The following is a 16,787-nucleotide window of genomic DNA, read 5'->3' as shown; positions in this document are numbered from 1 at the left end:
GGAAATTATTACCATCTTTAACTTTGGTAAATGATATTCCATTAAATAATTTTGGAGCTAAAACTAATTTCCATTTACTATGCTAGGTGTTAAAAATGCAACAGTGAACAGTGTAAACATGATTCTCTCCCCTTATATAATAGTTAAGGGAGAAGACAGACATCAAATAATGAATCAGGAAAATAATAAGGAAGCTATTTTGTGTGAATGGGACTAGATTACGTACCTGAAGAGAAAATAAGATTAACAAATTTAAGAAACATATATCAACTCAATTCAAGGAAGAAAACTAATCTGAGTATTCCACCATGAAGTAGATGGCTTTAGGTATTAGTTAATATGCTAATACTGGGGAGAAGTTAGGATGTATTTGTTGATGACTACTCATTCAGCGTGATTTAGATTACCTTCTATACAGGAAGGAGGGTAAGACTACATATTTTCTAAAGGTTTTTTTTTTTAACCTTAAGATCATGTAATTATGAACTTCCATTTCTGCCATTACTTCAAATGTTCATCCTATACATACATGCTGGTATGAATATAGGTTTGGGATAATTCATGAATTTCCCTCCTAATCCAGAGTAAACTGTGCTGTTCCCTTCAAAATTTTGCTTTCCTTGCTCAAGAAGTTTTTATAAAATTGAAATAAGATAACTGCTTTTATGAGATTAAGACATGAGTATTTTCATGTAGTCAAAGGATTGTCTGGAATTGTTAAGTGCGCAAAGCCTAAGTTGTTTGATAATTTAACAAGTTCCAACAAACTCCTGGGTGAGGAAGCAACTCATATTCTTCCCATTTGCTTTTATGTTTGGCTTTCTTTTTGTTTTCTTTTTTTTTTTTTCAGTCTGAACTGATAGTAGAAACATAGATGTTTGACATTAAGAAGTATCTACTCTTAGTATCATAATGTAACAGAAAGCAATATCTTCTACCATAAGTTCACTTAAGAAATTTCCAACTGCACTGAGGTAAGCATCTAGTAAAGCATCTTCCTATGTGTCATGTCTCCTCTTAATGACACAAAAATGGAAGTCCTTAGATTCCTCCTTATCGGGATCACTGGACTGGAGAAAAGTCACACCTGGATATCCATTCCTTTCTTATCTGTGTACCTTCTTTCTTGGATGGGTAATTTTACCATCCTCTTTTTTATCAAGACAGAGCAAAGCCTCCATGAACCTGTGTACTATTTGCTTTCCATGCTCTCCATCTCTGACCTAGGGCTGTCTCTGTCTTCCTTACCCACCACTTTGGGACTACTCCTATTTGATGTCCATGAAATTCATGCAGCTCCATGCTTTGCCTAGGAATTTTTTATCCATCTGTTTACAGTCAGTGAAGCCTCTGTACTGTCTGTAATGGCATTTGACCGGTATGTGGCAATCCACAGTCCTTTGAGATACAGCATTATCTTAACTAGTCCCAGAAGCCATCAAAACAGGGGTTTTTCTGACTTCCAAGAATGTTCTTTTGATCCTTCCACTGCCCTTTCTCTTGCAAAGGCTGAGATATTGTCATCAAAACCTGCTCTCCCACTCCTATTGTCTCCACCAGGATGTCATTAAGCTGGTGTGTTCTGACAACACAGTCAATGTTGTCTACGGACTCTGTGCAGGACTTTCTACTATGCTGGACTTGGTGTTTATTACCTTCTCCTACATTATGATTTTAAGGGCTGTACTGGGAATTGCTACCCCCAGACAGCAGTTCAAGGCCCTCAACACGTGCATCTCTCACATCTGTGCTGTGCTTATCTTCTATGTGCCCATGCTGAGTGCTGCCATGCTCCACCAGTTTGCCAGGGATGTGTCTCCTATGATCCACGTCCTCATGGCTGATATTGTTCTGCTGGTGCCACCCCTGTTGAATCCCATCGTGTACTGTGTGAAGACCCATCAAATCCGAGAAAAGGTTGTGGGGAAACTTTGTCCAAAAGTAAGTTGATCAAAGGAATGAGAAAGGGAATGAGTGTATAAGTGGCAACTAAATAGATGTTGAATGTTTCACTGGGAGAAAGCATAATTTACTAGAGTGGTCTTGTATTTTGTAGTCAGATAGAGTTCACAGAATGAATGACTTTTGATATTCAGTACCCTATGCCCTTATGCCCCTGTGAGTTTGTGAAAAGTACTTCAGCTCTCTGATTCTAAGATTGTACATCCAATAATTTAAGCCTTCAAGGAAGACTGGAAGCATCTGCTTCCTGCTTTTTAAAATATATGCCAATACAATAATAAGAGAAAATACCTTTAAAAACGTATTCTCCTGCTTTTCTTTATATCCGTAGCAAACAAATGTCTAGTAAGAGAAGAGTTAAATTATTTCTTCAAGTTTTGTTGATGACGCAATGTTTGATCTAATTCGAGGTCACCTTGCGCAGACTTAAAAATTTTTAAATATGTATATTAACTGCATATTTGGATGGATGTGAATTCAAACTGCAAAAGCTATATTATTCTGGAGTCATACTAGTCAATTACATTATTACAAAGGGTATATTTTTAAAGAACCCCAAATGACCATATCTCCATTGTTTATTTTAGTGGCCCATATTACAAAAAAATACATTTATCTTCTCATGGGTACATTCTTAGCTCTGGCTATTGCTTTTTAAACCTTTTCTGCATTTATATTTTACTCCCAGCTCTTAGAATCAGCTAATTGTACCCACTCTCTAGAGATTATCTTTTCTATAATTTAAAAATAATCAGTGAAGATCTAACTATTTTCCTCAATCTTTTATCTAAGTAAGACTGCATTTTCACTATGAAGCCTTCCCTGACCATTTCCAGCCTAAATAGACTTTTAAACTTCTCTTAAATATCAATCTTTCTGTCTTTATTAATCATTTTACATACCATGTAAATTGCCTTGTAATCCCAGAGTCATAGATGTTGTTTTTGCATATATAACCTGTGTTTATAGGACCTTAAACAATTATTTGATGTTAGAATATGAATCCCAGGAGACTAGTGATTGTCTGCCTTTTTACTACTTCAAACCGGTTGCGAGCACATCGAGTAGCCCCTAGTATGAACACAGATAATTTTGAATAAATAAATGAGTGAACACTTAGCAAACGTTGAGATAACATATATAGAGTCACAAAAACCACACACACAAATACACACACATTGTCACCTTTAATCCTCAGTTTATAATAATTACTCCAAATTTTATTATTCTCCCAATACTTTTAAATATTTTCCTACGATATTCCACAGAGGCATTTTCAGCTTTCTCTAACACTTCTAGAAAACCATACATACAATTTAACATCATAGAGAAATAAGGTTTTCTCATAACTCATTCATGTCATTGTTTGTTTTATCTGTGTCCAACACATGCTTCAATGCCAATGTTTGTCTTAGATTGTAAACAAGGCAATGAACTTTTATTTTTATAATGCCATGAATAAATATACTTAACAAAGATCTTGAGAGGAACTAGTGAAAATGATGTGTATTTTGACAGAGAAGAGTAGTAAGTAAAGCCAAAAGGTCAGAGAAATTGAGAAAGTGACTTTGGGGACTTCATTCGACTACAAAGAGAATTAGGTTTCTTGACCAGGAACCATGTTCAGAAACAGCTGGAGAGCAAACCACTCCAAAACTAAGTGATCCGAAACAACAACAATTATATATCTGATCATAGCTGTGTAATTTGTGCAGAGCTCAGCAGGGATGTCTTGTCTATTCTCCACATAGTACCAACGGGGCATCTTCACTGGGACAGGGGATACACTTTGAATATCGTTCATTCCCAAAGCTGGTAGCTGACGCTTGCTGAGTTTAGCTAAGCGCCTACATATGCCTCTCCATGTAGCTTAGGCTTCTATCAGCATGTTAGCTGGTTTCCAAGAAAAACTGTTTTCAAGAACAAGAGAGAATATACCAGGAAACAGGATAGAACCTTCTAGTCTTGTTAAGGACTATAGCTGCAACAAATAAAGAGTCGTTTCCACTGCATCCATTAGTTATACATGAATGGAACAAGCTCAGATTCAAAGGAAGAGAAATACGTTCCATCTCTTGATGGGGCAATTGATACATAATTTGGAGCTGCCGTTTATCCAACACAGACCAGAATGATTGTTTATTTAGTTTAATCGTCAGTTTCACAAACTGCAAATTATGAATCAGTGTAGACCTCCACCTGTGTGTCTGTGCCTGCCTATTGCTGAGCACTGATGGAGACCATCCAGAAGTTGTTCAAAATGGAACAACTCCATCGGGAGTTGTTCGTAGTAAGTGCTATTTCAGCTGATCATCAAATATGACTTAAAATATCGTTACTTTGCATTCTTGTTGAGCTGCTACGTTCATTTTTCTCAGGGATCAAGGAAGCAAGATGATAAGGAGTAGAAAAGAACCAAACGTGTGCTAGCTTCTTTAGTCTCCCTACTATACTCCCTATCCTCATGCTTCCTCCTTAAAAGGCAGTAAAATGAGAATTATTCCTATTATTTGCCACCAGACATAAAGCCTCCTATATGTATGCTACCAACCTATTGCATTCTCCTTTCTAAGAAAAATGCCATTTCTCTCTATCAAAACTTAATGCAAGTGACCCAAAACTAAATTTCATATCTTCCTGTTTTTTGAGACCTTGCTGCACCTTCAGTATTTTTGCTATTTTTTCAATTTCCTTGCTAATAGCTACTCTCCTTCAACCTATATTCTTATTTTAAAAGAATAGCATGTTAAGTGTTACATGCCCTTGCTACCTCAACTTGTCCAATTCTTATTAATTTATTTATTGTTTTAATATACTTTAATTAATGAATTCATAATATAAATCTCTATATAAAACACATAGGTCATTTAACTTGAATGCATATTATATGTTTGCGTGTTTTGTCTTTTGTTTTTGGCTCTTTGTTCCTCTTCTTCTGCTTACTCTCCAGCCATGAGCAAATCTCTAGCCCTCCAGTCAACTATTATTCACAGGTTACAGTGTTTCTAAAAAAGAGGCACTACCTGCATATGAGGCAGGACAATACTAAGTGGGATGTTTACCAATTCAGAAACTAAATGCCAATGGATCACCCAGGTAATCTGCAAAGGGATTTTATATAGCTCCCCATTGATAACCCTTCCAGAACCCTGTCTCACATTGCTCTTCATACTCATCCAGTCATAGAATATCATATTAGTTGATGGAATTCCTGATATCGAACATTTATCTTCCTCAAAAAATTCAAGCTTGCAATATTCTCTGTCTCTCTCTCTCTTCCTCTCTTGCAAATACACATTTATCTATCTTTCTACTATGAGTAGAAATTAATACAATAGTATTAATTTCAGCTTTAGCTTTATAAATTATCTTTAGTTGTATCTATACTTAGACTCTTAAAATACTTTAACTACTCTTTAATAATTAAAATGATTTAAAATTAACAATTAGACACATTTGAGAACAACGCTGCAAAAAGAAATAAAAGCATGTATGTAAATATTATTTATATAGTATTTACTAATTGAGAAATGGTTTTAGTATATTTGTTAACCAGTAAAAGAGTTTTAATCAAAAACTATTTTTGAGTATAAAAATCTCCTCTAAAAGTTAAGCAATCTAGATCCCTGTACAAGTTTAGTAAACAAGCCTTGAGTTAGCAAATAATTTCAATTTGCTAAAAATATTAAACCTAAATTTTGGGGTAATCCAACTTTTCAATACTTTGATTAAAGACGTCTATTTTGTTTTGAGCAAAGACATAGTAGGCAAAGTCTTTATATGTGTGCAGTAGAAGGGGCAGAATGAGGATTGGGTAGATGGAGCCATTAGACCATGATTTGGAGATGGTAAAGTTTCTGCCAGCCCAAATGGGAGCTCATGAGCAAAGATGGCTCGAAAAAGGAGTTTCCCCCATTGGCAAGAAAGGGGTAAGCACTGACACTATTACTTTGTTCTTTTACTATTAGCTCATCCCAAGAAGAGTGTGGCTTCAGCCAGATATCCAAGGTATACCTTGAAGCATTTGTCAGCTACCCACACTCTTTATAGCTAGGCAACAAATGGTTTCTTCAAGTGGGATCTGAGAAGCACATCTTTACATCTATTACACCAAATTAGACTGATTTACCAAGTAGTACTCCAGAGACTCAATTATCTTTAGAATCTGATTGAAGATGATCATCAACAACAAAAAACTGTACTTTAATGCTGATGTTTTTATTTTTAAAATTAATATAATCTTTGCCACAAAATGTCCTAATTTGGTTACTATAAATGTATATATAAATCAAAGAAATTGAAAGAATTATCTGTATATAGTCATAAATTATGTTCACACCAAGATTATTCCAAGTACATTTTTGAACAAAACGTTTCTCAATTTTACAAGAACATTAATTGTTTTTATCGTATTGCTGTCCTCTAAAAACAAAATATGCATTCATACTATTGCTACATGAAAATCTGTATCTTTAATGCTGAACTTCTTAACTGAATTAAAAATAGCATTCACAATAAGGTTAAGTGTTTTACAGAATAAAACTTGACAGAGAAAATGCTCAAAAACTATACTTTGCATAATGAATTAGAATAACATAATTAAACTTATATAATTAACTGATTTTCTATCTAAAGCATCTAAATAATGAGTCAGAATTAACATAATCTAGCTTTTGCTACTGGAGCCAACCTCACAACAGCTATCCCTTCTATTTCACAATGACTAGAAAAACTGCAATAAAAAGGGAGTAAAATTAATTTGAATGAACAGTTATTCAACCTAATTGAAAAATTATGAATTTATAGCATAACATGTGAATCTACCTTCAGCAGCTGTGCATAAGCACCTTTATACACAGTGTTCTGAAGAAAATTCCAAACTTTTGACATTGATGCTAATTTTTTTCTTCTGCTTGTCATGTGATTGATTATATCAATTTGGCCACCACAGTGATAGTACATGCTGACAAACATTTTGTACAAGGTTTGAATTCATTATCATTTTTTTTTTCTGAGAAACAGAAATAGAGTAAGTTTGAAGCACAAACTTTCTTTTGCCAAGCTCTTTGCAGCTAATGGGTTTATTATAAAATAATGTTCTCAAACAGTGGAATAAGTCATACCATTCCCATAAATGATGTGTTGTGCACATGTACCCTAAAACTTAAAGTATAATAATAATAATTAAAAAAAACCACAAAACACATTGGTTTTTCTCTCCTGCACATATTTTTGGGTTTACTTAATCAAATAATTTCTTTTTGACTCCAGACTACTTGTAGCTAGTAGTTTCATTCACTTAACGAGCTTCGGCAGAAGTAACCAAAGTGTTTAATTTTTTTAAAGAAAGTATCTAAAAGGGCCAGCATTGTCAAATACATTGCCCACCAACAATTGGACCTGGAAAAAGTTAGCTACATCTGCATCCTTGTGTTCCATTACATTTCATTGTATCAGTGAGGGCCCTGCCTGCTCTCTTTTTAGCTTTAATATTCCACTGCAAATGGTCAAGAAAAGAGAGATGGGATCTCACTGGTCATTTTTCAGATTTACTAATGTGTTAAAGCGAGAAGTGTGTGCACTGCACATGTATCCCACATGTCTAGATGAAGCTGCAGCAGAACCTTGAAGTACAAAGAGGAGATCTAGCAACCCATCCTAGCTCATTTTACTGCTATTATCTAAGATGTACGTGAAAAAAAAATTAAAATTAAAAAATCTGAGACAGATCTAAAACTGGTTGGGAAACCAAGACAAGTATAAATTAATTCCAATCCTGGAAACTGAAGATTATGCTCAATCTACTAATTATTTAAATAATGTGTTACTGAAAACCCATTACGTTTCAGCTATTCTGTTCAGATGTTTATTCCAATTGTTTACATTGATTTTGGAAGAATACCTGATACAGATGTTGGTAGTTAAAATGGGTTGGTGAACCATTTGAAGATATGAAATTGACATTTAGAGTACAAATTTCTGAATTATGACTCAAACTACATGTGTATTGTGGAGAAAACACAAAGAATGGCCAGTGGTAATGAAGAAACCTGTGGTTTTTAGATGGAAGGCTGAGGAGAGCTCTCCTTCTCTCTAAACTCAAACCAAATTATATTAGCAGTAAACTCTGAAACAGGAAGGATGTCTGATAGTGTACTAGGATCTGTGTAAAAAAAATAGAGGAAAAATTTCTTTTTTAAAGCATAAGAAAATAATCTCAGAAAGATTAAGTAATTTGTCCTAGGTCATATAGTCACATGGCTAGAAAGTGTTGGAATCTGACCCTCTCCCCACACCCCACAATACCGGTCTTCAGGCCTGGCTAGGTCTTTCTCAACCAATTTTCCAACTTGAAATGCACAACTAGAAACATCCTAACATCTTGAAAGTATCATTTAGTATCCCTTGCCCACAGATCAGGCATGATAGATGATAGATTCCCCTCTTAACACTTGATTTTTTTATCTCATTACTCAAGTATTGGGGTTTCCCAGCCTCTTGTGACCTCTGTCCTCAGAAAAAGCCATGAGAACTCGTCAGGGAATTCTCAGACTTGGGAAAGGCCCCTGAGGAGAAGCTTTTGGGCTCTTCAAAAAGACCTTGAGTCTAAACGGAATAGTCTTGTAGCTGAGCTACCATCAAACCTGAGCTCTGGATGGAAGTATGTCCTCCAAGCCCTTTTCTCTCCAACTGTCACGGCTCAGGTATGCATTGCAAGCAGAAGCACATAGAAAACAGTCAGAACACATAGATCCCTAGTCACAGGGAACCTGAGCCACACACTGAGCTCTCAGTCTTAGCTGTTTGCTAAATCCCCTCATCATGTCAGTCAAGGCAGTTTTGAGGGGCAAATGGACTCGAGATTGACCTATGGTTCTAGTCCTAGCTTTGTCATTCTGTGTGATCTTGTAAAGTCATGTTTATCATTTTGTTTATTCCTTGCTGCCTGTCATCTCTTTTCTCTTCATTCAAAGCACTAGTTTTTCTACCTTCTTCACCTTAAATTGTATCATGACAATCAGAGTGGATTTGACAGCACTTTGTAACAATTAAGCTCTATACTAAAATAAGGTCATGATTGTACTTCGAAGATACTTTGGAGACTGTCATAAAGACAGATGCTGATAATAGTTAACAACATTGTATGCAACCATATGAGGAATAGGAGCCAGAGGGAGTCAGAGTCTCATCAGGATCATTGCCCGGCCCACCTCTTTTCTGTCTGTCATAAACCCTAGGATGACATTCATTTATTTCAATAAATTAGAGCTGAAAGGAGAGTGGTGTCTCATGCAGTCTAGTGGAGGAAATCAGATGATACTTCTCTGATCCACTAATCTGGAGGTAAGTGCCATTGAGAAGAAAATGGACAATAGCTGCACTAAAAACTATTCTGTGTAATCCCTATTGCATTTCATCTCTTTTTATCCATTCACTCATACATTTATTCAACATGTATTGAGCAGACTTTACTAAGTTCCAAATCTGTGCTAGGCTTGTGAGCTCTGATGATGCAGCAATTCCATTTCTTGGGTGTGAGTCATGATGTGCTTTTATTTATTTTTTTTCCTCATACCTTATACACTTGCCTCTTACCCATATCCAAAATATAATATGCAAGGACTATATTTTGAAAGTGAGAAAATAAATGGGATGGAATACTATGATTGCAACCTCTCACTAGGTAGGCAGAATGACTTTTCTCTGTCTGGAGACATAAATGTGAAAATAGATGACCTCCAAAGGTTTCTGGTATTTCTCAAACTCTGAAATGGCTCAGAGTAAGATAGAATCAAACCAGCTTCACTATGTCTGCTGGCTGAAAAGTCATACATATATTTAAACTTTTACTTGAATTTCTCTTTTATTGATGGATAATTTTCTCTTCTTTATTGCTATTTCTTATTAAAATATGTTGCCATTTTCTCACTTAATGAATGCTCTCAATCCCATAAGGGCTTGCATCACTGCCTAAACTGCTCACAGCAAACTCTGCAAATCCTTTGATATCTACTTTTTCCTTCACAGCCCAGTTCCCCTCCAAGTCTCTACTTCTTTCCTTTATTTCTTCCTCTTTCCTTGCCATCGTTCTTTATATCCCTTTTTTTGCTTCTCATTTGAAATCATAAAACAAGAATGGTTTTATTCTTATATTAAATTGTCATTATTTTATTGTTATTCATTTGGATTTGAAATGTGAGTGGCAAAAGCTAGAGGGATTATATTCTTTCTTCAGTAGAGGCCCTTCAATGTGCTTCTACTTTGCCAGGAAAGAAACAGAGGCTTTTTGAAAGAATGTTCTCAACTTCCTATCTTTCTTTTCTAAAAAATCCTAATATTCTCACCCATCTGTAGATTTTCTCTCAGAGGGAAATGGCACAGAATATAAACTTTTTACTTAATCCTCCTCACCCACTAATAAGGTAAGCCCTTACAATGCTTTGCCAGTCTATTAAAACAGTCTCTGAAAAATTAACAATGACTTAGCCATTGTAAGTAAAATGTCTAAAAAACAAACAAACAAACAAACAAACTTGTCCTACTTCATTTTTTTTTTGTAGTTAACAGTGGTGGCTTGGTTTTATTGACATTATGTACTATTACTTTCATCCTATTTCTCTGATTCTCCATTCTCTGTCCCCTTTCTAGTTTTAACATTATGACCTGCCCTCATTTAAAAGTTATCAGTTTTATGAACTCACCCCCCATCTTTCCTTTTCACCATTCATCTCCTAGGAATTTTCTCCGTACCCACAGTGCATACCTGTAACTCAAGCCCTCAGTCACACCACAATTGCTACATATAATATCCTCTAGACCCTCTCCACAGAAATTTCTCTTTAAATTCAGCATATCCAAACTGGACTCGGTCTCTAAAACATGTGTCTTCTGTTGTCATCCATCTTGACTTATTGAATGGTATTCATATAATGGAAATGTCTGTTCACAGACTTTTCCAAGATAGGAAACTCATGGGATTTTAAATTTAATTTTTTAAATGTTCTCTTGTAATGGCTAAAGTACTGTGCAATAGTAGTGGAAAAATATGGTTTAATGTCCAATAACATAGACTTTGCAGTACAATGTCAGTGTTTAAATTTCATCCCCAACACTTACTTGCTCTGTAAACCTACCCAGGTCACTTTACCTCTCTGCGCTACAATTTTCTCACCTGTACTATGCTCCTAAGAATAGAACTTATAAGATAGAAATGGTGTCAGAGTTGAATGATGTAATGCACATTAGGCATTTACAAATTAACAGGCTCATAATGCATTTAATAAATGTTATCTTTTAGGATTTTAATGCATGTGACAATGTACTAGTCACACTACACTTATATATATATAACACAATAGAGCATTTTTCAATGCAACTGAATAAAATTTATGAAGGCAGAACAAAGTAGAACTCAGTTCAGATATTACAGGAACAGACCTGGATACCTAGATGTCATATCAATCCCAGCCCCACAGGCAAAACTCACTCTGAATGCCTTCTGATTTCGTTTCCTCATTCTAAATCAAAGATTTCAGGCTTTTCCTGGTGATTTCAGATTTTTCTCCTTTGCTCCTTGTGTTTCAAACCTAGTGTAAATCTCTTCTGCCTTCCCATCTCTAGATCCAGTCCTGGCTTAACTGCCCTGCTATTAAAGACATACATCTCTTATCATATCTCTCAGAACGAAGTCTCAAATTCCCCTTTTCTAGAATTGTTTTCTGAAGTCCAAGATTCTTCCAAGATGTTCCTTTGTTCCAGGCTTCAGATTAGCATACTATTATTTGCCTCCTCATCCATCAAAAGTCTCCTTCCTAGAGCCAGTATAAAAGGCTAATAGATCAGCCCCAACCCAGTTCTCCCCTATGCCATCTGCAGATGCTTCCTTACTGGCTGATCTTGGGACATTTAGGTGAGTGAGAATTCAGCCTTGTCACTTTCCAGGAATCTCATTCTATATTCCAGGTTTCTGAGTCCAAGATTGTAAAGCTATGACAATTCTTCTTAATAGCAGCCTCCAAAGAGCCACTTTCTTCCTGACGGGCTTCCAAGGTCTAGAAGGTCTCCATGGCTGGATCTCTATTCCCTTCTGCTTCATCTACCTGACAGTTATCTTGGGGAACCTCACCATTCTCCACGTCATTTGTACTGATGCCACTCTCCATGGACCCATGTACTATTTCTTGGGCATGCTAGCTGTCACAGACTTAGGCCTTTGCCTTTCCACACTGCCCACTGTGCTGGGCATTTTCTGGTTTGATACCAGAGAGATTGGCATCCCTGCCTGTTTCACTCAGCTCTTCTTCATCCACACGTTGTCTTTAGTGGAGTCATCAGTTCTGTTATCCATGTCCATTGACCGCTACGTGGCCATCTGCAACCCACTGCATTACTCCACCGTCCTGACACCTGCATGTATTGTCAAGATGGGGCTAAGCTCAGTGCTTAGAAGTGCTCTCCTCATCCTCCCCTTGCCATTCCTCCTGAAGCGCTTCCAATACTGCCACTCCCATGTGCTGGCTCATGCTTATTGTCTTCACCTGGAGATCATGAAGCTGGCCTGCTCTAGCATCATTGTCAATCACATCTATGGGCTCTTTGTTGTGGCCTGCACCGTGGGTGTGGACTCCCTGCTCATCTTTCTCTCATACGCCCTCATCCTTCGCACCGTGCTCAGCATTGCCTCCCTCCAGGAGCGACTCCGAGCCCTCAACACCTGTGTCTCTCATATCTGTGCTGTACGGCTCTTCTACATCCCCATGATTGGCTTGTCTCTTGTGCATCGCTTTGGTGAACATCTGCCCCGCGTTGTACACCTCTTCATGTCCTATGTGTATCTGCTGGTACCACCCCTTATGAACCCCATCATCTACAGCATCAAGACCAAGCAAATTGGCCAGCGCATCATTAAGAAGTTTATAAAGTCACTTAGGTATTTTTGGAAGGATTAAGTTAGAGTAAAGAGAGGAAGTTTTGGACATAAAGCCCACAGGTTTCTGTTTGTTTTCAGCTATGCTGTGGCAAAATAATAAACCGTTGACTGTCAACAAAAAGGCAATTGGCTGTGCAACATAAGGCAGCATGACCAGGAGAAAGTTACTTACCTCTCTGTTCTCGTTTCCTCAACTGCAGAATGAGCAAGGAAATAATTATAATACCTTCCTTCCTCAAAGGGATGTTGTAAAGATTAAATAATTTAGGTAGTTTTCTAACACAGTGTCTGGCAAATATACAATTCTCAATAAATATTAACCATTATGATTGGACAAAATCTAAAAGAGTACAAAAGTTTCATCTTTCAATTCTCTGGCCAGTGTAATTTCATTGATGATTAACTGTTTAAACATATTTTTATTTATTTATTTTTATGTTACTTTATCATAATTACAGATTTTATTCATTTACAACATATTTGTACCTATCTATATCCACACCCAAGGCAATGATTTTTCATGATAGTCTTTACTAAACATATGCCCACAAAATTAAGAAAAGGAGGAGACACCCTGGGAGTTTAAGGGAAGTTATCAAATTGAAACAGCACAAAATTATTCATGGATAATCCTCAAAAGATGTAATTGAGATTGAGGATTATCACCTGAGTAACTGGGGAAAAGGCTTGATTTCTTCCTTTAGTTACGAAGGTAAAAGAGTAAAAATGTAAAAGAAAATTATGTGTTATTTTATGCTTGTTTGTAAGACGTTTCTCTCATCTCTGTATCTAGCCATATCAAACAAAGTCTGCATGAAGATACAGATACTGCTGTTTTTCTTTCTTCGTGTATTTTGATATTCCTTGGCATATAAATCTGCTGTGTCATGCTTGTTTGTGTTGGTACATATGTCCTAGTTGGCCAGTTTGTGTGAATTCATTTCTGTACATTATCACATATATCTAGATACATGGGGAGTGAAATTAGTAACTCTTTATATATTCATGTAGGTAGAGGTATTTTCTGCTATGACTTTATGTGGAGTCATGAGAAGGAGAGGGTTTTAAACAGCAATTTCTTCTCTTTCTAGTTACCTTGTCTTGACTCTAGATTCCAGAAAGGAAAGTCACCAGAAGGAAAACATAAAAATGTGAAATTCACCATGAAGAAGAAGTAAATTTAACTAGTAGAGCTAGAAGCAAGTTACCTACACTAAAAATTATCAATTAAGTTGATCATTTTTTCATATGCTTGTTGGCCATTAAGTGAAACATCTCAGAAACAGAAAGTCAAATACTGCATGTTCTCCCTTATAAGTGAAAGCTAAATAATGTTTACACCTGGACATAGTGTTCGAAATAATAAACACTGATGACTCAGAAATGTGGGAGAATGGGAGGGCAGTAAGGCATGAGAAATTACGTAATGGGTACAATACACATTACTCAGGTGATGGTTACACTAAAAGTCCAGACTTCACCACTATGCAATATATCTATGTAACAACACTGCACTTGCAGCCTTTAAAATTATACAAATTTTTTAAAAGCAATAACTTTTAATAAAACTTTTTAAAAATTAATAAAGATCTATTTTAGAGCCTCTTCTTTCCCTGTGAAGAAGACACCAAAGAAAACAACTGCAAACATAACCACTTTTGCATAACTTTAAATAAGTGCATATGATCATGAATACATACAAAGGTACACAATGGCTCGGGTATTTTAAATATGTAGATTCATACAAATATACATTCTCCTGAAATACCAAGTTTTGATAAGATACGTGCACTGAACAACAGTGCTTACATGCTCACACAAGTGAAACCATACAGATCTGCACGTGCATGCATATGTGTCCCAAATTAGAAACCTTCCGTAACTACACTTTTTCTTAGTACAGTGTTTCCATACTGGATGAAGCCATCAGCCTTTGGCCAGTGCATGACTTGAATCCCTCACTGATCTGCCACTGTCATTTATTTTATTTTATTTTGTTTTGTTTTGTTTTATTGTATTTTATCCATGTTTACAACCTAGTCCACTTACTCATGCTGGGCCTCTTTTGGAAAAGTCAGTATGCCTCTCTCTTTGCTAGACTGAGGCCCCAAGGCAGGATTTGGGACAACTTGGTTATAGCAGAGCTCTTGGGACTACATCTGAATTGTGAGCCTAGGTAAAAGAAGAGCTTCCCTTTTACAGAGTTCAAATAAGATAGGTACTTCATCCACTTGTCGCAAGAATATAAAAGTCCTACAAGCTGCGCCTATGCTTTCTGCCATTTGTCAGTTATCCCTTCAATACCAACTTGTTACTCAGCTCATGGAATATTGTTTGGAAATCAGGACAGAATCTAAATGAGCTCCAGTGGTTTGACTTAAAAGATTAGCTATCTCTAAACTCACAGAATTCAATAAATATTCACTTGCTCATATAGTGTTATGTCTAAGTAAACACTCAAAGATGACATCTGATACCTATCAGTAATGACTGGATTTATTTACTACTAGAAGTGCTTTATTTTCTGAATTAAAGTATACTTTTTAGGTAGGATATTAGAGAAAAGATTACCCTTCTCATTTTGAATATTTTATGGAGAATCAACATATGATGGTAAACCATAAATATAGGTAAAATTTGAATGAAACTCAAAGGGATTTTTGTAATACAATTTCTCTCCCTATTTGGGGCTGAGAAATGAAAAAAAAGTCCGTGACAGAACTGCACACAACACTACCTGAAACCATACCAAAGGCATCATGTTTAATTGTTCTGTGCTTGCTTTGCATTTAATTATATGATCTTTGCTATTATCATTATGACCATAATCCTCCATAATATTCTGAGCACTTCTTACATCTGGGGCCTCATGTCAGAGTATGGAGATTTCCTTTCTGTGTCATAATGAGTTTGGTGTAAAGCCCAATCTCCAAATGTCAGTGGCTAGAATGGAACTATGTTGGAAGAAATCAAGCTGGAATTTGTAGAAATAGTCATAGCTGAATAAGAGGAGAAGAAGTGCATTGTGGAAACAGTATGAAAGGAAGGTACAGCAAGCAAAAGACCACTTACACAAGCCAATTATAGATGGCCTACTCTTGGTTCTACTAGGTACTTACATTAAGAAAGGTTTAAATTCAGGGCTGGCAAAGGTCTCTGAATAATGTTAGAACCCAAGAGAAGAAGGCTTAGGTTTCTTAAAGAGACCACAAAGAGCACTTATAAAAAGGTCCCATAAAGACAGAAATCTAGATATCCACAAAACATAATAGCCTATTCCCTCCCTTCATTTCTCTCTCTAAAATGCCTTCTTCATCAGCTTTCCCAGGGGCCAAAAATTAACTCTTCATACCCTTGTAATCACATAAAAACTCCTTTTCAGTTCTAATTACCTTTTGCAGGGGCTCATCTCACCCCCAAGTGTACAAGAATGGATTAGTTTCTCCAATTAGCTCCTGGATGTCTGGAAACAAAGGACTGAGTTCTGAGTGGATCAGAGACAGGAAGAGGAGATGAAGTCCCTAAGAGTAGGCAGAAATCAGGAGCATATAGGGTTACCTGAGCACCCAGAATAATCACCAATACCATCCCAGCAAGAACCTAGCCTGACTTCCTTCCTCCCCTTGGTGATGGAGAAAGCATTCAATTAAAAAAAATCCCTTTTTAAATTCACTTATGATTGTAAAGTGAATTTAATTCTCCAGTGTGCATAAATTGGGGTTATGCCATATCACACATAAAACATTATCAATAGCACCCACTCTGCTTTCCCAAAGTTGTGGAGTTGGTTCAAAACTCTTGCCATATTCTTCACCAGTGGCTGGTACATGGCATCCTCTGGGCTTTCCATCCTGGTATCTCACACGACCAGTCTCCTTGCCCCTTTTTCTCTTAT

General features: G+C 36.4%; 2 protein-coding genes and 1 pseudogene across 2 annotated transcripts in view; 2 read left to right on the top strand and 1 right to left on the bottom strand.

The window, feature by feature from the left end:
* MMP26 (matrix metallopeptidase 26) overlaps nt 1-16,787 on the bottom strand; it is a 280,854-nt gene that overhangs the window by 54,886 nt on the left and 209,181 nt on the right. The gene's annotated exons all lie outside the window — the stretch shown is intronic.
* LOC100981105 (olfactory receptor 51A4-like) lies at nt 359-2,096 on the top strand (annotated as a pseudogene).
* LOC100973205 (olfactory receptor 51G1) lies at nt 11,952-12,911 on the top strand. Its single transcript, XM_003804639.4, has one exon. It carries the CDS (start codon nt 11,952-11,954, stop codon nt 12,909-12,911), a length of 960 nt encoding a protein of 319 aa, XP_003804687.2.

The sequence above is a fragment of the Pan paniscus genome, chromosome 9 (assembly GCF_029289425.2).
Source record: "Pan paniscus chromosome 9, NHGRI_mPanPan1-v2.0_pri, whole genome shotgun sequence".
Taxonomy (NCBI): domain Eukaryota; kingdom Metazoa; phylum Chordata; class Mammalia; order Primates; family Hominidae; genus Pan; species Pan paniscus.
This window is presented reverse-complemented; position numbering and strand designations above follow the sequence as displayed.